This window comes from Uloborus diversus, unplaced genomic scaffold (genome assembly GCF_026930045.1).
Source record: "Uloborus diversus isolate 005 unplaced genomic scaffold, Udiv.v.3.1 scaffold_259, whole genome shotgun sequence".
NCBI classification, from domain to species: Eukaryota; Metazoa; Arthropoda; class Arachnida; order Araneae; family Uloboridae; genus Uloborus; species Uloborus diversus.
The window spans coordinates 132,690-157,524 of NW_026558416.1; the positions used below are offsets into that span (position 1 = coordinate 132,690).

Consider the following 24,835-nt stretch of genomic DNA (forward strand, 5'->3'; position numbering starts at 1 on the left):
TAAATAATTATAGAGCTCAGGGTTACCACTGGCTACTAAAAAAGCGACTATTTTGAAGAGTTGTCACTATGACGGCTATTCAAGCTTAAATTAAGACAAAAATTATTGTTTTGTAAAAAAAAGAAAACTGCTAATATGTCCACCTAAAAACAGCTAAAATGGAAAAAATACAAGGGCTGTAAAAAGAAAAATCATCATCATTTGAAATTTCTAATTTTAAATTCACTCGGGTCTGCCACATTACAGAAAAGTTATAAAATGGGTTAGGTCCTATTTATAGCAGGGATTGAGCCAAACTGTGCCAATCACCAATCATGCGCCAAAAGGCTGCTAAATGGACTTTTCTGCGCCAAAAATCGGACGAACTTGCGCCATAGGTGCGATTTTGCATGTAATGTTGCAGTTTCTTTAACATATTTGGCAGTTTTTGCAGATTATCATCAAGTTTGTGCATTTGAAGCTTGTTTTTACGATTTTTTCGACTTAGTCCCGATTTTTTGCGCATTTCAAAATCCAATTGCATCCGCTTTTGAAAAACTCGATTGTTTTAATTTGTTATGTGATTCTGTTCCTTTGACTTGAATATTTTTTGTATCGATCATTATTTTCAACCATTCTTATCTTTTGTTTTTAGTAGAAGAGGACTTGTAAGTTCATCTTCTTGCCACACCCACTCGAAAATATCAATGCAGTTGCATTCAAATTGATTCAAGCGAATGCCTTCTGTAAGAAATAATATTGTTCACCAGTTTTTAATCTTAGGTTTCTTAAGATTTTAGGACTGAAAATTGATCTCTAATTTTGGTCGGAGACACTTAAGATAGCAAAAAACGGGGAATTCTAATGCTCTGGTAATGAATACGCAGATATTTTCAAGTTTCTCAAATTCAGGCATTTTTTTTTCATATGCTTAGCCTGTCTTAAAATTTTTAGTTTTATTTATTCATTAATTTTTTCATATTTTTTTCACCACGTATTTTAAAATTACTTTTCTTATGACATTTTTTTTTTCATTGTGATTTCATTATTAATTTTGTGATTGAATATCACACAGTTAAAAGGTTTTAATGCAGCCTTTGCTTGATCTTCAGATTTGTTGATCAAGTATTTCAGTATATAACATTCATATATGTCTATATATAAACAGCGAGACCTCTCTGAGCAGCCCCCCCCCCCTCCGTTCCGCAAAATTTCGGCCCTCGAGAGGGGGTGGCTGCTGTAAAGGGTTTTCTTTTCAGTTAGTTGCAATATAACTCTACAATACACAAGATAAGCAAGTTTAATGCGCAGAATAAAGTTTGAGGCCGTTGTAGAAGGGAAATAGTATATTATTTAACTATTGTTAATAGTTTTCGAAGAAAGGATACTATTTGTGACTTAAGTTTCTTATGTCCTCCAACAATTGTTTTCAAAATCCAATTCAAGATGTTGCTTGTTGCAATTCAAAACGTTTTTCAATTCCAAATGATTAATAAATTGCTCCAAGCAATTTATTTATCATTGCATCTGAATTTCGGATGACTTTATTTATTATCCCCAAAATCACTTCAGTTGAAAGTTTAGTTTGCTGATGATCACAAAACGCAAATCGATTGTCAGAGGGCAAATTAGTGCCCGAGAGGCATAAAAATGTATCTGTTTAAAAGACCTTAATTACACAGAGCGAACTGATTAGTTAATTTAAACCAATCCCAAACATATAGATTTGATTAGAAAACGCTTAGTTTCGCAGACTCGTTATCGGAAGACATTTCTCCCAGTCGGCAGTGTAATTATCGAAGCTCTTCATTGCAGTTTCTAAATCGTACTCTATTAATTCTCTCGCCAATTTTCCATGTTCACATTTCTCAGAATTTCAATACGTAGTTCGAGATTCATAAGATGATCGCCAACAGTGTTGTTTGCAACCAGATTACACGTACACACTGACCAGTGGCGCACACAAGGAAGGGGTCCGGACCCCTCCCATAGCTTTTGCATTTTTTTTTCGATTAATTCTGATTCTATGTATTTTCTACGTAAAATATTTCCTAGCAAAAATAACAATAATTTCAGTTCTAGTAAGTGAAAAAAGAAACTTCTATTGTTAAAACAGTTTTGTTTAAATGTGCACTTATCCTATTAAACGAATTGCACAATCGAGAGATCTTTCTTGACTTTGAGAAGGCTAAAAACGCACTTAAGGAGTACTGTGTATTATGAACGTTTAATGTGTTCTTGCACTGAGATGAGTTCAAGCATTGTCACCATAACACACAGAGAAAGTCACAAGTAAAGTCGAAAAACGAACTGGAAAACTAGCTTTTATTCTACGATATTTTGTAAGCCTACAGAGACAGACTGGTGGCTGTAAGTGAATACAGTGAAATAATCATAATTTTAGTTTTGTAATTACTTATTAAAATGAGATTTTTCTTGGTCTTCAGACTTGGTGCTTCTTTACTTGAATTTGCTTCGCTGTTTTCATTTTAAAATAATGAGAAAAATAAATGCATTAACTGTTTTGCTTTCTGGTAATTTAATTAAGTATTTTTTATTAATATTTTATTATTAATTAGTACTAATTATTTATTTAATAATTTTTTTTACTGTCTTTTGTTCTCGAGAATCGATAAAAATCAAGTGAATATGTTTGACGGTTTATTCAGGTATTATATGTAAATGGGAGTTTTAACTCTGGACCCACCCCTTCAAAAATTCATGTGTGCGCCACTGACACTGACCTTCTAATAAAGTAAACATGAGTGACATTTTTACTCGAAAATTACCGGAATTCGTTAAAGGCCAATAAGAATTCTCCTTTTTGAACCGAAAAGCTGCATATTAGACACAAAGTGAATAGATTTTCGTGAAAAAAAATGGAATGGACGAATCCACTCGGCGGTCGTTCGGAAGCGTTGGGTAGCCGTTGCTAGGGGTGCTTTTAACGTGGGCTAAAATATCCTTGCCACAAAAATTTGGCCGTTAAGAGGGGTGGCCGCTTGGAGAGGTTTTACTGTGTGTATATATATGTATACAGTCAGCTCTCTGTTTAACCACTCTCCGCTCTCCACTGTAACACTCCACTTAACACTGTAGTGCACCATCTGGGACAATGAAAAGCCGTCATTAAATAGAGAAAGTCGTTAAATACAGCGTCGTTAATTAGAGAGCCAACTGTATATATATATGTAAGGTAAAATGCAAGCAAATAACTTTCACATACCAAAAATAATAAAGAAAAAAAAGTTTTTAATTCAACTATTATTTTTTGCTTTTTTTTTTTTTTAGCCTTTTTTAATGTGTTTTTGAGTTTTATGAAGCAAACAAGTTTTGAAAATAGGTATCGAAGCACTACAGCTTAAATGTGCACTAAAGCAGTGATGTAGATTCAGAGAAAGGAACTGTGTGAACTAAATTTAAATCAAAAGAAGTGTAAGAAAAAAGTAGATCAGGACAAGACTAGTCTTTTGAGAAAAATATTAGACACAAGAAAAGAAAAAAAAAATAATAGCAATAATAAATGTAATCAAGTGAGCTTCAATTGGTAGTTGGAGTTATGGTGGTTTTGTATCCTTAGTCTCCTTTTTTGTTATTTTATCATGTCACACAAGTTTCTATGTGTGAAATATACATATTGATGTGAAATTTAATTTTGCTGCTGCAAGTTGCTCCAAATTCACCATTTTACTGCTCCAAATTCACCATTTTACTGCTCCAAATTCATCATTTTACTGCTCCAAACTCACTATTTTACTGCTCCAAACTCACCATTTTCCTGCTCCCAAGATTGCTCCAAAAATGAGTTTTGGTCGGCACATCCCTAGAGCAGTATTTTATTTCATTGTGTGTGTATATATATATAACGTGTGTGTGTAGTAAATCCTTACTTCAAAACATACTTTTTGCCCCTTAAATTAAACTATTTTCGTGTTCCATGTTTCTACGAAACAAACTTTTTGGTCAACCAAACTGCTCCTAGTTCACTATTTTCCTCAGCCAAGCTGCCCCGTAATCATTATTTTCTGAGCCAAGCTGCTCCAAAGTCGCTATTTTCCTGCGCCCCTCCAAAAGAGGGTTTCAGCTGGCACACCCTTGTTATAGCTATGCATAAGTAAAACAGCCTTTTTTTTTTCTCCTGGCACCATCAGGCACAAGCCCAGTAGCAGAAACTTTCTAGCCAGTCTGGGACACTATTTTGGGCATTTGAAAATAATGTGCAGCATTATTATTAGTTTTAGTTTTCATAAAATACACAAGTCCCGTGGAAGGTCAAGATTCAGAAGTTTTCCAACTGGCAAGTGGCCACAAGACCCAAAAAACTTAGTGGCCACCACTGTCACCGAGTTTTAAAGTATAAAAAGGGTGTGTGTGTGGGGTTTCACTACTTTTATAAAAATAAATAGAAAACTCTGCACACTATGAAAAACAATGATTCAATTCATATATTTATTTAAATGTGGAAAATTCAAGTTCAAATAGGTTTTTGAATTTTTTTTTCAAAAAATGAATAAATAAATTAGTGAATGAGAAGTTGGCAGAAAACTGCATTTTAGATGAATGTTTTAGTTTATAGCAGAGCTTCCAAAGCAATGAGGATCAAATACAATTGTGCAGATAATAATTCACATTTTTTATGAAAATAATTTTTGAAACGCACATGTTTGTTTGTATGAAAGATTTGTGCCTATTTTTGAGCTTTTTTTCACCTCTCTTGAAAAGTTTAAGCCTTAAAAAAATGGTGTACCCGGGTGAGCACCTCCCTAAGGGCATGGGCGCACTCCCTCAATATCGTGGAACCCCCCAAAAGCAAGAGCCCCCCCCAAAAAGATGAGAAATACCCCTCAAAACAACCCCCCTTTTAATGTTTTTTGAGCTCTCAAACTGTAACCACATTTCATACTATAAAACATAGTTTGGCTTGCGAGACGTATTATATTTCTGGATTCTAATTTGACTCTAAGAAATCCATCTCTCTTGGTTAGATAACAAAAAGCGGTTGACGCTTCTTCGCCTAATTTTGCACATCGTCTCACTTCTTTAGTTTAATCATATAATTCAGTAGGTACGCCATCAGGCACCATTTCTTGTAAAGTTTTATCTGAAATTCCTTTTTTAACCCTAGCGTCAATGACCGGGTACCCGGGTACCTTTTTGCTACTTTCATCAGTTTTTGCCCTTTCTAACTAGGTCTTGGTAAAATTGCTTTTAATTCTTGTTATTTACACGAATGTGAACTAAAAAACGTGTTTTCAGAACAATTCTTGGGAAGTTTTTTAGCACTTAAAATTTTTACACCTATATTCAATAACCGAGTACCCATTACACTGCACATCAAAAGACTGTTCAAAATGCTTCTGGCACCATTTTTAATTATTCTCACGCAAAATGAGCCCTTGAGTTAAAATATCACCCCTGTTTTCCCCCATCATTCCCGCCCCCTAATTTTTTTTCTGTTTTCGACAGTTACATAGCAATTATTCATATTTGATAGGTACACTCACGCAAGTACCTCCCCTCCCCCCCAAAAAAAATCTAAAAAATACTCACAAACGATTTTTTTTATTGATAAAGGTTCATTTTTTTAAATTTTTTCACTTATTTTCTTGGCGTAAAACCAAAGTATTGGACTCGCTTCCCATGGCCGAAAAATTTTTCACGTTGTTAAAAAATAAAAATTAAGAAACACTTGAAAACATTGCATTTTACATACCAGTCAAGCTAAAGATTTTAGACCCAAAGAAAATTTCTGTCTTATTTACGTTTATTCCAATTACATTTACAGATATAATTAAGATTTTAAATAAAATTAAGTATACTCATAATATGGATTAATATATTTTTATATTTCAGAGGGTATTACACCCATTGTTTGTCGCTATTCGATCAAATGCTTCTAAATTATCGGCACGTTTGATCAATCTGGTCAACATCAGATTTTGTTTTGTTACAAAACAAAATAGTTGTGACTTTTGGTTGCTCCAGAGTTGCTTTTGTTATGATGTGAAATGGAAAACAATATTACAGCTTTTTTTTTTTTTCTTTTTGTTGATGTACAAACATATTGTTACATCCTCAGTGATACCGAATTAGGAACTTCGTATCTCTCGATATGTAGACAATAATATTTCAGTTGGAATATATGATCTGTTTTTTTAGTATACCTACGAATGTCAGACGGCATGACAGCAAAGGTTGAGCAAATGACCAGTGAGGTAATATTTTACGATGCAACGGGCCACATGTATGAGGGCTGTAGACCACATGGGGCCACATGTATGCGGGCCCCATGTGGTCTACAGCCGTAATTTGAACATTACTGGTATAAATAAATGAAGTACTAAGATTTCACTTTGAAATAACAAGACCTAATACATCCAGTATTAAATATAAAAACTGGAGAAACACGTTTTTTTCTAACGGACCATTTAGCTTGTAACGTAAACATAAAATGTTGGAAAAACTATAAGCCATTTTGTTTTTTAGTAAAAACAAGCTACACACATTTCCCAAGATGAAGGTGGAAGAAAACGTTTCAATTAAATAGAAGACGTGTCAGAAGAAAAAAAAAACTTTTCCTGCTCTAAATCTTCGAATTTTAACATGGGTACCGGGGTACCCTGTTATTGAGAGTAAGGGAATCTTTTGGTCATTGACGCTGGGGTTAAGAGGATGATCCGAGTTTTCCCACTTCTGCTTATCAAAGAACTCAACATAGTCTGTCTCTCTGCATCGAAATTGAAATCTGGAATTGTAAATTTTAGTTATCCAATCGAATTCTTCAAACTTGCCATCGTACTATGTTTAGATCATCAGCACTTGTTCTGCAAACTGGTTACCTTGAGAATCTAAAGACATAACACTGGGTATTGCGGATGACCATCATCAAAGAACTTGTTTCGAGACAGATTACGACAACCCGTTCGAAGAATTAAACTGAAAAATGAAAATTTATAATTCGACATTTCAATTTTGAAGCTGAGAGGATAGCGATAAGCAGAACTGGTACAACTCAGCTCCCTCTTTCAAAAAGGGGATTTCCGATATATCTTTGAAAGAAATGGTGCTCGATGGCGTACCTAGTGAGTAGCATGGTTTTTAAAACCTCACATGTCATACTAAAGCAGTGAGACAATAGGTAAAATAAGAAAAAAAGAAGTGTCAAGTACAGTTACTTGTCTAACCAAAAGGGATGGATTTATTCGAGTCAGATTAGAATCTAGAAATTTCAAGCCACAATACCATCCCACCACAATTCAATCACGACTGAAAATTATGAGTAGTCAAATAGTTCAGCTCGCACGTCAAACTTATGTTTTATTGTAATCAATGTGGTTGCAGTTTGAGGGCTCAATTTATTTAGCAACTTCTTTTGTTTCAAAGGGTGACTTAATTGGGCTGTTGCAAGCCACATTTATATTTTAAAATTTTTACTTAACCTTTGTTCTCTATCATAGGTAAATTTGATATTTTGAGCCAAAGTTATGGGCTAAGTGGAGAATTAACATTTTTTTTTACTAGATGAGAAATGCTTTTATTTCTTATTTTTTCTGTATCTATGTAAGAATTAATTAATATGAAAACAAACTTTTACGAATCATAAATTCTAATACTTTTTCTCTAAGTACGGAGCAACACGATGTTATTCAATATATTGGTCAAATTCAACGCATGTGTGGAACTTTAAAATACAGTTTGTTAATTAAATGATCTTATACGGTGTGTGACCTACACAAAAATCTTGCTCTTAAGTGATGTAACATCAAATTTATCAAATTTTGATACTTGATGAAATTATTGTAACTTTTTCCAGTTTTTATGCAATAATGGTCAACTTCAAGGCGTGAGCGACACCTCGAGATTTTTTGCAGTCGAAATCTCTTTGCATGACCAAATATCTCTACAAAAGGCAACTTTTCCGGATTATTACTTAGGGTTTATCAGATTTCGATTTTTTCCCCTCCACCCTAATGAACAGGCCAGTACTTCAACGTAAGTCCACCTCATATTAGAGCGAGATTAAATGAATTTGAATCCAGCTTTTGTTTTTAAAAACACTGCTTTTTTTGTGGCGATGAAGAGACTGGGAAGAAGAAAGGGCAGAATTATCGCAGAAAATATCATAAATTTTCTACACTTGCATTCAAAGAATTCCTTTCAAAATTAGCTAAAGATCGTTCTGAGATGTGTCAAAAGCTATGATTTAGCTTTATGAATTTTCTGTTATGATTCTGCACTTTCTTCTCAGCCTCCTCATCTGCTTCATCGCTGCAAAATAGGCAGTTTTTTAAAACATAAAGCTGAATTCAAATTCACTTAATCGCATTTTTCATAAATATTGATCAGCACAAACAAAAGTAGACGCTTGTAATAAATAAGTTTATTCACTCAAACTGCACATTTAACTCTAAAAGAAGCAGGTCAGGGGTGCCCATTTAGTAGGGGTCATGGTCCTCACTGCGCCATCGAAATTTTTATTGGTTGTTTTGAGGGGTATTTTTCTCATTTTTGAAGGGGTGTGCGCCCTTGCCCTTAGGGGGGTGGGCACCCCGGGTACATTAGCGACGGCACACGGACTAGAATAGCCAAATGTTATTCAAGGACATGCGAATAGAGGGGATTCTGCAAATGACCGGCTGTCTTTTGAGAGTACGCATTATCTGGGAAATGGTTTGGTCTTAGAGAAAAAAATCATAAGGGCTATTTTTTATAGAGAACTAGCTGTACCCGACGCGCGTTGCTACGCCAACAAAAAAATACATCATTATACTGATTTTCATGACAATCGGTTGAACGGGGCAGAAGTTGCTACTCTGCAGTGCCACCTGGTGGCGAGTGGTTTCAATGAGCATATTATGCACCTTCTCCGTGGAAAAATACATATATATAGCAATTTTCATAATAATCGGTCCAGGTATACAGTGAAGCCGTGACTATACTCAAATTTTACTCACGCAGTTTGCAAGCTCAATCCATCGCTAAAAATATCAAATAGAAAAAGTTTTAAATCCCCCCGTTGCATGAAAAGCCATGAAACAATAAAGAAATAATTTATTTGTTCAAACTCAAGAAAAATGGCAACGGCTAACTTCTTATCAATGAGATCTTTCACAAGACCCACCGTCGTCATTAAAGGGGACTGGGCGACGTTAAATATGCTCGTGGTCTCAATGTCCTCCAAGTGAAACGATACCTCTGGGGGTGCTAGTACCAGGTAGCTATTAGCTCTTGGACTAGTTCTAAATTCTCATTAACTGTTCGATCCGGTGATGGTGCTGCCATCTATCGGTATATAAAATAATGGAGGCAAGGCACTAGTATGCAGACCTCGACATAAATACAGTTGAAGTCAGTTGTGACTCTTGAATAGAAATAGAAAATAGAGATCTTTCACGCGAATTAATTTCTGCAGCCGATAATTTTATTCGTATTTATCCAATGGATTGTGATTTAAATTGGAATAAAAAAGGAACTATCGATCGGGTTTTTTCGAACTGGTCTATAAACATTCCCAGTACCAAAAAAAAAAAAAAAAAAAAACAAACGGTGGAAGTTTCAGCCAAATCTGCCGGGTAGTTTTTGAGTTCATGGATGACATACAGACAAACATTCATTTATATATATATAGATTTTGAGATCTACAACCTACCTTGGTCCGAGGTACTTTTTGATAAGCTTACCAATTTTGAGAAAAAACTAACAATTTTTAACTTTTTTAGCTCACATGGGATCGATGGGGACTTTTGGCACTTTATTTGTAATGGTAAACCCTTGGTCTCTACAAAAATTTGGATTTGTCGGAATTTTTGTTATTTCCAGTGTCTTAATTGACCGGACTATTTAATTCTTTTCGTGTTTGTATGAAATTGAATTTGTATGAATTGAATTTAAATGAAGAAATTGTGTGAAATTTGTTATTAAATAAATAAATTTTCCACTTTTGAAATTAATTGCACTCAAGTTTGTCCATTAGTTCATTTTTCACTTTACGGAGCGTTATTGCAGAAAGTAAAATAAAATTCTGCAACAGGGTTGAGGATTAATGGTGCTAATTGGAATTTAATGGACATAAGGACATTAGTCCTTATTCTAATGGCGACAATGGGGAACACTGTTCTTATTTTAAAAGGGTTTTTAATAAGTGATCAAATCAAATGAGAAATCAAAGCATATGCAAATAACTTATCAGATGATCATGAAGTCGATTAGCTTTATTTCTATAGCAAATGTAATGACTTGGCACGGCTACATTGTGACGGTAGAATTATGGGTGTTTTCTATTTTTCCGGCCTAGGAGTTCGAGACATTAAAAATGGTATAGTATCCATCTAGCCAATGCCAAATGGGACATGTTTAAATCAACATTTTTTTTAAATGGTGCCCTTGTTTTGTCGCCAATGAAATCTGCTCAGCAAGATTGGCCAGGTTAAAAGGATGAGTACTGAATAATCAGTACTCCTAATAGGGAAGTCGCAACCTATTAAATGTTCATATTTTGACTATTGGATATTGTTAATTGATCCTCAAAACTAAAGAATGCACCATCGCCGAATTATAAAACACCGTGATTGGTTTTTAATGAATTTTTAAAAATCCACGCGCAAAAGTGCGCTCTTCTGAAACGTCACGAGCTTACTTCACAGGGCACTCATGGGCAACCTTCCGCCGAAGGTCTCTTGTTTTCTCTACGGACATTTTGAGCGCGCTGATATTTTTATTTTTTAGAAATTCAATAATCCTTTTGAACACACTATGGAGGCCGGATTCGTTAAAGCACAATCTAATAATCTTCCTCAAGTAACCTCAATGATGGTATTCGAATATTTCCGCGAGGATGAGAGGTTTAATGTTCCAGAAACGCGAGGAGTTAAATGCGAGGACATAAGCCTTTTACGTTTCGTCTTCGAAGCCAACTGCGCGTCCTTCGGCTTCTAACGCGGCGGAAGAGCGCATGACGTCACTTCCTGTGCCATTTGACGTCATAAACACTTGAACTTTAAAAATTAATTTTTAAAAAACTACTTATCGTATCGCAAAAATTTTTTCACCTATGATGTTCATACATGTTACTCTATCATATAAAAATAAAATTGAAAAATCGAAAACTTCCCTATTAAACATAGGACTGTATTTATGCACATTGGATGTATGCAGTATTCATTCATGAACAAAAAAAAACGCTCACTCTTAATCGCCAAAAGTGCGTAGATGCTTTTATGTTGCGGTGCGATTGCCAAGTCATTGCATTAATATATAGAAATTAAGTTCTCCAATATTAATACCGATGCTATATGATCAAGGTAACTTGTTAGGAAACAATTTTTGACAAGGTTGTTAAATAGGTGTTTCCCAAAATGCCTTATGACGAAGTCGTTAAATACATGGTTCCTAAAATACTAAATAGGGATTCCTAAAATACTAACAAAAACAACTGTCTTGGTTTTGCTTGATATCTCACTATTTTTTAGAGTGGAAGCAAGACGGCATATTTGTACATTTTGTGTTTTTGAGGGGACAACAAAAGCTGGTCCAATTTTCGATAAATAAATTGTACTCTTTGTTTGTAAAAGGTTCATCGCTAGTTTTGGATGTCTTTCCATACAATTTTTATCCTTCTTTTTTTCTTATCACAGACACTTTCTAAAGTAAAAATAATAATGATGGATGATATTCCTGAGACAGTGGAGGAGAAACCTGTCTGGATCTACGGTGAAGACTCTTGTGTGCTTGTAAGCAATATTTTTGTCCAAGTTGCATTTTTTTCTTTTCAGAAATGATTAAATGTAATTGCCATTTACTCTTTTGCAGGTTGCTAAATTGAGAATCAGTCTTTTGTTAAATCCACAAACATAAGTAAGTATCTCTTAATTAAAATTCGATTGGTTTCTAAAATTTAAAATTGTGAAAAGAGAAAATAGATCAAAGCATGAAAAGTTTGAGATTGTGTGTTTTGAAGGTTTGAAACCGAAATTAACTAAAGGAAATGAAATTTTGATGTACTTTAATAGAAACTTAAACTGTTTCTAAAGGTTTCAATTTGAAACTGTGTGTTTCTAAAAATGTAGGTTTTGAAAAATGTGAGACTAAAATGTGTTTCTGAAAATTTAGGTTGAAAGATTGAAACTAAAAGTGTTTCTGGAAAACTTGGACAGAAATGTTTGAAACTAAAAGGGTTTCTGAGGATACAAAAGTTGTTTGGTTTTCAGAAAAATATAAAGTGGTGGTGGGGGGGGGGGGGGGGGGGGAATACTGGAATAAAAAATGCGAGGGGAACCAGATTGGAATTTTAACCGACCTCTGTTTGTGAAAATATAAAATGAAATATGAAATGTGTTTTGAGAACCTCATGTGTGAAAATTATTGTTTAAAAATGTAGAAATTCGTTTTTGTGTAATTTTTCCTATGATTTTATACGAATAGTTTGAATGGTGTATGTGTGCTGTTACGAATCGTCTCCAAGCGGGGGGAATTTGTTGGCAAAAGCCTTTATTTTCCACTAGCAAAGATACCCAGCGTTGCCTGGGTCAGTAAGAATCGTGAGAAACAATCACTACTTCATTTGTTTCCTGTTTAAACTGAAAGAACTCAAAACACCCCGCTTTGGTGTGATTCAAAATCGAGCTTCTTCCGTACACATTAAACTAAAATACTGTTTGACCACGGATTGTGTGTAATTTGGCAATCTGCCAAATAAAGATGATTCCATGTGAATGAATCTAGCAGGGGAGAAGGGAAAATGACGATGGGATTAGGATGCTCGCGTTTTATAATGTCACTAGTGCCTTATTCATTTATTGCGTTCTCAAAAATAAAATAAGGGGAAACAAAAATAGTTACCATGGAAACAAGAAAAAGAAAATAAAATGTTTTCATTTCGTTCAGGAACGTAAAAGCAAAATCGTAAGCTCAAAATTGTGTTGTGAATAAATAAATAAATTAGTTTTTGCCGTGAGCATATAAATCGAATATACTTTAAATTTAAAAAATGTTGCTGTGAGCAAATTTTAATTTTTACGAAACTAAGGCTAAATAATAGAGTAGCAAAAGTGCACATCTGAAACAAACCAACTAACATCCCTATAAACTAATAGATACGTCCATTTCCGCCTATAAAACGGATATTAACCTTTCCATGCAATCGATCGTCAGACAGAAGCAATAAGTACAAAAAACCCCAGTGGCACAAAGTTTTGTAGCTGTCTGCGACAAGCTTTTAGAGTTTCAAAATCTGTCTGCAAAATTCGTACGCAGTTTCAATGAAAAAAATTAAACAACGTTTTTTTTTTTTTTTTGAATAATTTTATTTGAAACATGGTAGGAGGTGACCCTTCCTTCTCAAAGACGATGGTGCACCTCCCGAAGAACTCCCCTCTCAAGAACAACACCTCCACCCCAAACTGAGATGAAAAACTTTCTCAAGTTACCTCCCCCTCCACCTAAAAGTTTCAAAGGTGAAATTTGACGGATCCCCCACCTTTGTTGGGCACCTGATATTTGCAAACATGCTCTGACTACTGAAGAGGGGTCTTCTGTCCATGATTTTTCACTGGGTCCGTTTTTTTTTTTTTTTTTTTTTTTTGTGAAAAATTGAATAATTTTAATTAAATACTTAGAGGGGGAGGGCAATTGTAAAACTAAAATTTCAAACTATACATGTACCATACTTGCCAACTCTACTGTTTTTAACGGGGGACTCCCGTTTTTTGCTTCCATCTCCCGATTTCCCGTTTTTTAAGATTTTCTTCCGTTTTTTCAGTCAATAATCAAAAAGTTTTCCTTTCTTCTCAATAGATGGCGCCCCTTTCTAGTCTACCAATGTCAGGGAATAAGAATTCTTCCAATTAATAACTCCGTTAGTAAATATTAATTTTTTGGAAGCTTTCCACATTGCATGTGCAACGAAGCACGTGCTCTGCCGAAAATTGCAGCAGATTTCAATCTTTTTGCATCTTGAAAATATTTCAACTATTTTGAAAGTTTGAAGTTATTTTAGCATGTGCTACCCTATACCTACTTATTATATATATTATTTTCATCATACATTGATTTTTTTTCGGATTTTAGGAATTAAATTTTGGTAGCTACTTTTCTGGAAGAGACTGGGGAATGTACAGAACTTTAAGCAAGTTCACTACCTATTATTAGGTTTTTCCTTTGCAGTATGTTTTTCTTGCTGCTACCAATTAGCTTACATCAGCAAAAAATCCCCATTTCACTTTAAATTTAGTATTCATGTTATTTAAAAGCACAATTAATAATTACGTTGTGAAGATGTGTCGCTGGTGAATCACCCATATACCTCTAGTGGAATCTCCTGTTTTTTTTTCTTCGAAGGTTGGCAAGTATGATGTACTAATGTATTCGGGATGAAGCAAACTGCACCGTTGAAACTTTTAGGTGGTTGATTTTGTGGTATGTTTTCTCTTTTCCGTTGACAATACCATTCTTGGAGATTTTCCTAGTATGGGGGGGGGGGGGGGATATTTAAACTTTGATCACTGAAAAGCGCAATTGTACAGTCTTACCGAAAACTTACATTTCGAAGGGTTTTTTTTTCTTTGCTTCCAATAATAGATTTAAAGTATGAATTACTTTTTCACATTAAAGGTGCTGAAATGCTGACCCCCAAAAGTATGCCCCCGGGGCGGACCGCCCCCTTCGAACCACTCTAACTACGCCACTAGATATAGAAATGACAGAAGGCTCATTCTAAAATGATATAAGTGAGCTTAGAAACCAATTTAGTTGTGACTGGAGTTATTTAACTTTAAAGAGCTCGTTGAAATGATATCAAAAACTGAAACCCTGCGAAGCCCCAAAAAAAGTTCCAACTCTGACTGAAATTTCCTTTGTCCTTCTTAATTAATTTGCTTCAACTTTTGGATTGGACAAATTTGGATCTACTAGTTTTAACACGGAATTCCCACATTACAATCTAAATCATAGCATCGTCTTATCATACCAGTATAGTATGGTCATGGAAGAAAAAGTTAGAAAGACACTTACATATCTATATACATAAAAATGGACTTTGGTAAATTTGTTCCCTAAGATCTGAGAAACTACCCGGCAGATTGTTCTTTTTGGTACTGGGGAGGTTTGTAGATTAGTTCGATAAAAATCCGATTGATACTTCCTTTTTTTATTCCAATTTGTCCAAATTTTCGCATAAATGCCCCAATATCACGGTGAAAAAATACGTGCTCATATTAAAATTATGTGTCCATCGAAAGCGCTTATTTTTCTGCTGAAAGTGGCATCTGTTAGAAAGTTCTAAGTTGTATGAAAAACGAGTTATGAGCTTTTTTTTTTGTTCCATGTTCGAAGGCTTTCCTCAACCCAATTCATTAGTTAGTGTATCATCTCAACTCCCAGTTCATAGTTAGAATTGTTGAATGTTTTTGTGTTTCGTCTGACTGTTTGAGGCTTTTCTCAAGTCAAATCTTAATGTAACGTTTTTTTCCCCATTATAACTAGATTTGGTTGATATTTTCATTTAAACGGAATTTTAGTACAATTGATGGTTCTTTTTTTATTATTTGTGCTGATCGGATTTTTTAATCATTATCCAATCTAACAGCAGAAACCTCGCCAAAATTTATGCAGAAAGATTTCTGTAGCGGATGCATTTGGCAGTTTTTTCAACTGTCGCGGTTTTTGAAGTCAAAGACTACGTAATAATGTTTGTCAGCTTTCACCATGTAAACAAAATATCGTCAGTCAAAAGAATCTTTAAAAACTTTTTTTACTGTAAAATAATCCAGCAACTAAATTAGGCAAATCCATAAACAGCACAAAAACTTCCATTAATGTGACTTTGCGCACAAATCATCGCCAAATTTTACTACTTATTTTGGAAACATTTCGGATGAAATTGTTTAGCGCCATTTTATGGTGACCAAAAGTATCTCAGCATATGGCGACAATATCTCTTTAACAAAAATTAGTAACATACCGTTTTACAAAGTAAGGAGGGGGAGCATTATCCAAGGTGTCCCAAAACGATTCAGGCAAATTCGGTAACATTTTAAATCGCACCAAGAATAATTCAAATTTTCCAAAATAACTAAAGCAAGTTTAAGGGGATCACGAGCGCGCGGCTACATTTTTTTAAACAGTTCGTTCTTTAATAGACATACAGAGAAGGTAAGGCTCGATGTAAAAAAAAAAAGTATTAACTGATAAATCTTTTTTAAACATGTAAAGTTTAATTTCACATTTCGGAAATTCTTCAAATTTGTATACGCTTAAATTTTGTGTTTTCGCTTCTAAATGAATACTATTTTGCTCTTTTTACTTACTGCTACTTTAGTTTTACGAGTAAGGAAGAAGCTAGATTTTAAATCACGTCAAAAAGGTGTGTTTTAAGTTCTTTCACTTAAAACAGAAAACAAATGCAAGTAACGATTGTTTCTCATAATTATTGCTAACCCAGACAACGCCGGGTATTTTTGCTAGTACGAATATAAAAAGGAGTGTAGTTTAGTAAAAGGGGGAAAGGGCGAGCTTGGGTAAAACTTAAAAAGTAGGTAACATAGTCCATCCTCGACTAGACCACTATCTGAAACTAATTTAAATCAAAATTTATGGAATTTATTTCATTGAAATACAGTATACTCCCGATTATCCGTGCTAGTCACCGGGCGGCGTTGCACGGATAATCGAAAAACACGGATAATATGAAAAATCATTTAAGGAATATGCAGGGTAACTATTTGAGGAGAAATAAGAAAAAACTAAATACTCACACAAACCAGGAACTTTTCTTCGAAATGTATTGCTTTAAAAAAATCGGTGATACATTTTTGTTTTCTTTGTTTGTTTAAATTGTTGCGTATGTCCGTACGAGTTTTTCTTACTGCAATTATTTCTTCGTAATCGTAACTTCTTTCACTCATGCAATCCAATAGATGTTTCACAGATTTTAGAGCAGTAGAATGTGAAATTGTATAATCTTCATGTTCTTCATCTTCGTTTTCGGTATCATCACTTGCGTTTGATTCAGTAACAAGTTCAATGATATTTTCGTCAGTTAGATATTGAAATCCTGATTCACATTTGTCGCTTTTAAACCACTCTTCGACATTTTCAGCGTCAACTGATTCGAAACATTCGATTTCTTTAACTTCCTCAATGATGTTATCGATAACATCATCAAAGTTTTAGAAAAGTGTGATTCCGAAATGATGCACAGATAATCCACAAGCCAGATAATCCGCTCACGGATAATCGGCAGTATACTGTAGTAGCAATTGCAAGTAATATCTTAAATTTCATATCATTGGTGTCAGAAAATAACGGTCATGGACGCAATGAAGGTCATTTCGCCCCCACCGCCCCCTAGTAAATCTCCCACTGAAGCCTTATGCTAATAGTTAGTTGAAATATATAAGTAAAACATTCTCTTAAGCAAAACAATTTCCTGGTATTTTTATCTTGAATAAAATTTCTAATTGGTTTCATTAATTGTAATCTACTATATATTAAAATCTGTTCACGTCCGTCTGTCTGAAGATCGATCTTCTTGAGAACCGCTGTGAATCGAGAGTCAAACGAGATACCGGTCAATTCGAAATTTTCCAAAGAAAACAATAGGACCAATCTCGTATGTGTGCGACTTTAATTAGCGGAGATATTAATTAAAACGCTAATTAACATTACGTTATTCAGGAATTTTTATTCCTTTCCTGTTGCCATTTTGCATATGCGTGAGCAAGTAAAAGTCTAATAATTGTTTTAAAAGAAATTTTTTTGGCTGCTGTCAAAATCTTAAAACTACTTTTCCATCTAGAATTTCATTTTAAATTAGTTTAAAATTCGTTGCCCTATTCGGACATAGCCTTTATTTATTTTATCGTCTGTCTTTTTTTTTATTTTTTACATTCAACGTTCTTAACTCTTTTCAGCATATGAAAGTTGTTTCTCTAGCTACAGTGGCTCCCAAAAGTGTTCGTACACCTTGAAATTTTGTACAGGGTTCGTATGGGTCATGGAAATCCTGGAAAGTCATTGGAAAAAAAATAACGAATTTCAGACCTGGAAAAGTCATGGAAAATTGAGATTTTCACTGAAAGTCATGGAAATTAATTTCAAGTCATGGAAAAATGTCCTGGACAAAGAGAAAGTAACAGTAATTGAAGGAGCATTAGAAATCTTGAGTGATTTAACAGTATAGCACATAAAAGCTATTAAAAGTGGAAAATTGAACGATCCGAAAGTCAAATCTGAATTTTGAAATCTCATTGCATCCACTTCTGTCGCAGCCGCTTGCCTTTTTTTGCGATGTGATTTTACTGCTTGGACATCACTTATTTTGAATTTACTTTTATTTTCAACACTTCTTATGTTTCATATTCTGTAGTAGCGAAATTTACGTTCTTAGTTTTGTCCCGCCCACTCAAAAAAAGCAATTTAATTGCATCCGAGTTCGATTCCATCACTCGTAAGAACTTTATTATTAAATTTATCATAGTTTATCTTAATTTGTTGAAGGTTTTAGAAAATAAAGATCTTTAGTCAGGCGATAGAATACAGAAAAAGAGGAATTCTAATACTCTAAAACAGTAGTGCCCAACATACGACCTGGAAAACTAATCCATGCGACCCACTGCTACGTTCAGTGTCGGGAATTAAATGTGTTCTGGAATTTCTGAACGTATTAATTTATATGCATTTGAAAATGTACAAATAAGTGAACAAAACAAGTATACTTTTGAATCAGAAGATTGATTCATTACTAAATGGTTTTTTTTCTTCAAAAACAGCTCTGGTTTAGAAACAGAAAACTAAACTATGTGGCTTTACTTTAAAGAACCAAAATACTGTCAAGTTACGTGGATGATAATGCACTGTTGACACTAAAAGGCAACTTTTGAAGCAAATTTATTGAAACTTAGTGATGACTCATTCAACCTTTGCCCCATTCAATATCATTCTGCCTGTTTATAAAAAAAAAGAAAAAAAATTAAGCATCATCATATTCGTTTCACTGCATTTTTACTTTACTTAAATTTATGGTGAAGACAAATAAGAATAGTTTAGTTTTTTAAGTGTTCACTTATATTTTTTCCATTATGAGTAAGTGCTTCAATGAGGCTATAGCATTCCATGTAAACGTTTTGCTAATGCTCATTTCCAAAAATTAGCAAGTTTGAAAGAAAATAGTGCTATTCTCTTCCTGTAATGAGGTCATGAAAAAGTCATGGAATTTTTTTATCTAAATAGAGTATGAACCCTGTTTGTAGTAAAACCAAAATAACGCAAAAATGAATTCGAATATGAAGTCTAATTTTTTTGCACACCATTCCTATTCCATTCTTAATAAAACCCAGTAGTTTTTTCCAAAATACTGCCAGATTTTATTTTTGAAATTTGTCAAAGAACGAAGAGGCAGAGAAAAAATACGACACCAAAGTCATCGTACACTGAAATATTTTCGAATAAATTCATAATTAAAATTAGATGTGGTTTATTTAATTATTTTTGCATTGTAATGACACAGTAAAGTCATTTGCCTTTAATCTTTTGTTTATTTATTCCCCAATATTCTGCTTATTATTTTTAAATGGCAGGTATGCATAGAAAACAACAAACACGATTCGAAATTTGATTTTTTCTCTCACAGTAGCCGTAAATTGGTTTGAAATGTCTCTAAATTAGTTAAGTTATATCATTCTATAGTGAAGTGCTTGATAAAATGCTATAAAGACATTAAAGACAAGAATCCAATCAAAAATAAGGTAAGAAAAGGTCAACGGGCAAAGTTAAGATCAGAGGTTTACAGTAAAAAAAATATGAAAAATACACATTTCAAAACTGAAAAAGTTTCTGCAGAATTGAATGAAACATTTTACGTTTAATTATCACCTACAATTCTTCGCCAAGTTCTCTGATAGCTGGATTAATTTGGGAACTCTTCCTGCAGAAATTTTCTTGTAACAATAAACTTACGCTTTCCGTCGTAAAATCAATGATAAATAAGCTCAAAACGTTTTGGAACAACGTCTTACTTATAGATGAAAATAAATTTAACAATTTGGGTTAAATTGTTGTATAATTGTAAATGGAAGAAAAAAATGAGGAATTTAATCTTAAGAACTTAGTTGGATCAGTTAATCAGGACGGTGAAGGTGTTCTTGTGTGAGGGTATATATCAGCATCAGGACTTGGAAATTTGGAATTTTTTGATGAAATAATGAATCATGCTGTTCATTTAAATATTTAAAAAAACAATTTTAAACTATTAGCTCAAAATTTGGTAATTGGGAACAACTTTGTTTTTTATCAAGATAACGATAAGAAGCACACGTTTGCCTCAAAAATTGTCCTTAAGCTTAGAAATGTCTCCTCAATCGCCAGATTTAAACTTAATGGAACATATTTGAAGATTTCTGGTGGCTAGATTACGAAAATACATCATTGAAGCGAACTAGAAACAGTACGGATCGAAGTGCAGCTGAACACTTACTCAGAAATTGCATAAAAAAAGAAAGAAAAAACAATGAAATCTATTCTCAGACGTGTAAAAGCTGTTGTTGCTACTGCATCATATTCTACTAAATAATAACTTAGTAAAAAGTTAGATTATTTACTAATTTTTTGACATTTTTTTCAAAGTGTATAAAGACTTTTGTGAGATAAAATTTCTGGCATTTTTTGGTTTTTAATTTAAGAAAAAATAAGTTTTAATGTTTTACTAAAAATTTTCTTGTGGTTTTGTTAAAAATAAATCATAGATCTTATAATAAAATACCTATTTCGAAATATTAATTCTAACCAATAGATAAGGGCCTATTTCATTGAAAGTCGTAGGTGTACGATTACTTTTGGGAGCCACTGTATGTTTATTGACTGTAGTGTAAGTTTATCATTCACCGGCCTCATATTTTGGTACACTTAGGATGTGCGACTAATTATGTTTATTTTGTTGGACTTTTTCCCGTCACATGGGTGAGTTTTCGAATTGTAATAACTCTCTTTTTCCTTCCTGTTTCTATTTTTAAAATACAGTTTGTATCGTTAAAAGAGCATGTTAAATTAAGATTGTTTGGATTTCTTTGTGAAACAGAGTTGAACAAAAAAGATAGTTTTTAAGGATTTTAACTAAAGTTAAATTGGAATCTGATGACTTGGTATTAAATCAATGCGTATTGGTAGTTATTTAGTCTTAGTGCTTTAGTTTCTCGTAATCAACCAAAAAGTATGTGTCATTCTATGTAAAAAGCTGATTGTAATTGTACATAAATAGTTCAGATATAGTCTATCAGATGTAATTCATTTTAACGTGAGCAAAGATTATAGTTGATAATGCATATATTTTCATCTTTTGTGCTAATTGAAAATACTCATAACTTGTATCATTGATAACTATGATTAACGTTAAAGAGATTTTTGACAAAAATATGCTCTACTGGTTTTTTGCAAACCTTGCATTACGCGTATTTGTTTACTCCGTAGCGTTTTAGAAACTGATGTCAGAGTAATACAAAAACATCAATTGAACAGATCTTTCATTTTTTAAGTAGCCCGTGCAACGCCGGGCACACAGCTAGTATGTTAAATAAACATTGCACAGCTTTGTAGCTTTTTTTTCATAGTTAAATTTGTAATTGTGATATTTTATATGTATATATAGTTGCAATTTTCTTCCTTTTTTTTCCTATTTTTTAAAGCATATTTTTTCCTATTTATGGAATTTTTGCTCCTATTTTTCCTACTATTTTTTTCTAAAAACTGTCTGCAGAGCCTGCATTATGCAAAACTTATTTGCAAAAAACATTTAAAAAATTGCTTTTTTTTTTTTTTTTTTTTTCAACTCAGTATTGCACATTTAATAACATTCCTCTGAGTTATAAATGGAACTAAAATTAGTTTTCTTGGTAATGTTGTGAATTTCCTTTCATAACTCTACCAACTGTTCCGTAAGGAAGTTTTTATGTAATAGTTATTGGCAATTTTTTTAAGTAAAATATTTTTAAATGAACATTTTGTAAAAAAATATTATCAAATACTCATTGATTAAACCTCATTAATATCTATATTTATGCATTACGATATTGCAGTAAAAACTAATTGATTACATTACACTCCTTTAACTTTAGCGTAGTTTTGGACAGTTTGATAGAAATGTAAAATGAAATAATAGATATAAATAATGAGAGAAACCTTAATTTTAAGTCTACATATTGTAATTATACATATTGAAAATATCTGATGTATATCAAAATATCCGATATATATCAAAATATCGAACATTTTCGAAAATATGATATTTTCGAACCCTGAGCAAGTTTGTGCCCAAGTACCTTGCCATAATGCGCTAAGAATCGGAGTTCCTGGCTAAACACCAGGTGAAAACGCTGTCCCAGCAACCTAAAGTCCTGACGTCGCTACCGACAGACTTCTTTTTGTTCTCTCGGATTGATCCAATCAGCAGTGACGAAGACCTTAGTGGAGGTCCTCAAAAACACCTTTCAGGGCACTTACCAGTCATGGCAGAGACGATGGAAGAATGTGCAGAAGCGCAAGGACATTACTTTGAAAAATTTTAAGTGTTTGTGCAAATCTGTTCAATAAATTACTTTAAAAAATAATTGCATTACTTTTGGAATAGACCCTGTATATAAACATAGTGGAATACAAACAGAAAAGTATTTTAGTTGAATATAAATTTTTAAAATAAATACCCGGGCAAATACCCATTTTGAGTATTTACCCGGGTATATACCCTGGGAATTTGCCCCTAAAAATAAACACCCGGGTATTTTACATCACTATGTATAACTAACTTTTCATAAAGAAATTGAAAATTTCCATTTATTTATAGGTGAGGCTCAGACTGGCACGTGAATCCAATTATTGTCAAGGCTATGTATCGTAATATTTATGCTCATGTAAACTTTTTTCAATGTAATAAAATTCAATGTATGTTGTTTTTTTTTTTTTTGCTTTGGAAATCTGTAAACATAATTTTTATTACATCTTTTCGGGAGATGAAAATTCTCTGTTTACCGAACAAAACATTTTACTGTATGAACATAGGGTATTTTTGAAAATAAAAATTATTCTTTTTTCAGATGATTTTAAGACTTTAATTAATATGTGTCAGCATAAGCCTTTATTTTTCAATGTTCTTGGAGCAATTTCACAAAAAAACTAGAAAGTTTTTAAAATAAGTAATTGATTTGATTCAAACTGTAAATTCCTTCATTTTAGTTCTATGAGAGTAACTTAAAATACTTTGATCGACGAGTTAATTTTGTCACAAGGACAAAGGTAAAAGGGCAGTAGTAATTTCGTTTGTTTATTTTTTTCATAAAGATTGAATTTACAAATTGATCATAGAAGTCGTAAAAGTTGAATATGAAGATATTAGATGACTAAGACATTTCATAAGTGAAGTAAAACATGCTTAAATAGTGCTTGGCTATTTTTTCAAGTTTTATGACAATTGTGTTTTCCTCCCCCACGCTCTCAACAACAATGGTTGTCTAATCATTTTTTAAGTATTCAAAAATACATAAGTAGATGTATTATAGTAAGTGATTGTGTTTAAAAAAGCAATTGTTTTTGTAAATTGCAGTTATAATATTGTAAAAAGGTCATCATCATGTGACAAAAGGGGACAAGGGTCAAACATGTTGAAAAAAAATTGCGACATCATTTTTTGACAGCCTATTAGTACTCCTTCAAAATCTCATTTTGCTCCTTCAAAACTCCTTTATTTTATTTCTGAAATTGAGTACGAACCCTAGTCAAATTTAAAAACCACTATCAAGTGGAAAGTTATTCCAGAGAAATGACAACTTTAAAACAACAATTCAACTCAAGTTTTGTCTTATTGGTTACCAAAGCAAACCCAACAAATACTTAAGGGCGTTAGGAGGTGACAGTTGACACTCCTGGTATTTAAAGAAAAGTATTTACATGTATTTACAAAAGTGTAGTAAGGTAGGGGAAGGGGACACGGTGGAACGCCATCACCCAAAACTTTTGGCTTTTTAATTGTACAAACAATGCAAATATAGTGTAAATAGATTTAAAACCAACTTTTTTCTCTCTATCTCTCTCTTTTGGTAAGTCCCCTAAACCCTAAGGTAAGTTCCTTTCACCAAACATTTTTTTCAGCTATAGCAATTAGTGCAGGAGCTAAAGGGAGTTGAGTGTGCAAAATGTGAGGACCGGCAACTATGTTCAAATTCTTTTTACCTCAGACACTAAACAAAAAAAAAACACACACACAAGTTGCCTGATGCTATGTTGGTCCCTTTCTCCTATGCCTGCCGCATATAAGCTACCTTTACTCCTGTTCTGGCATAGGAATATTTCTAGCCCACTGATTGGTTGTTCTGGATGTCAATCAAAGTTTCGACGCCATTGTACTTTTATTCAGTCTCAAACACTATATTTCTAGCTTAAACTATCCACTGAATAGAACTTGTGTCTAAGAATAAGATCTGTAACTGAAAATTCAATGTAGATAATGAAAAAATATCTTTGTTATTCCCAAGAAATTCAATCTCTTATAACACAAATTATAATGTACAATTTAACAACTTTTAATAGCAAAATAAGTGGTGGCGCCCTCTCTTAGAGAATACGAAAAACATCACATTTAAGGATGTTATTTGAATTTTAATGAGAATATATTTTTAAACATGTCTCAGTGTAAATTGCGTGGTAACTTACTCTATATATTGTTCAATTTTTTTTCACGTGGTTCAAAATCTACTTGTTTTTTTTTTTTTTTTTGTAATTGAAAACAAGTAATTTTTAGATATTTCCAGGTAATAAAATCACTGCCAATAAAGAAAACCAATATTTTATAATTACTGACTAGCCCTCACTTGGTGATTGC

At 33.2% G+C, this 24,835-nt stretch overlaps 1 protein-coding gene across 2 annotated transcripts in view; it reads left to right on the top strand.

Annotated features, from left to right (window-relative positions):
- The window catches only part of LOC129233223 (uncharacterized), a 42,089-nt gene extending 19,206 nt beyond the window's left edge, over window positions 1-22,883 (top strand). The window contains exons 7-9 of one of the 2 annotated variants that reach the window (XR_008581438.1): window positions 638-725; window positions 11,613-11,708; window positions 11,788-11,830. Coding sequence is in view for 1 of the 2 variants with exons in the window: in XM_054867281.1 (XP_054723256.1) it covers window positions 11,613-11,708; window positions 11,788-11,832 (141 nt within the window). In the remaining variant the exon portion in view is untranslated. Of the gene's footprint in view, window positions 1-637; window positions 726-11,612; window positions 11,709-11,787; window positions 11,833-22,804 lie in introns of those variants that run through there. The other variant, XM_054867281.1, reaches the window with a different exon arrangement.
- The last annotated feature ends 1,952 nt before the right edge of the window (window positions 22,884-24,835 follow it).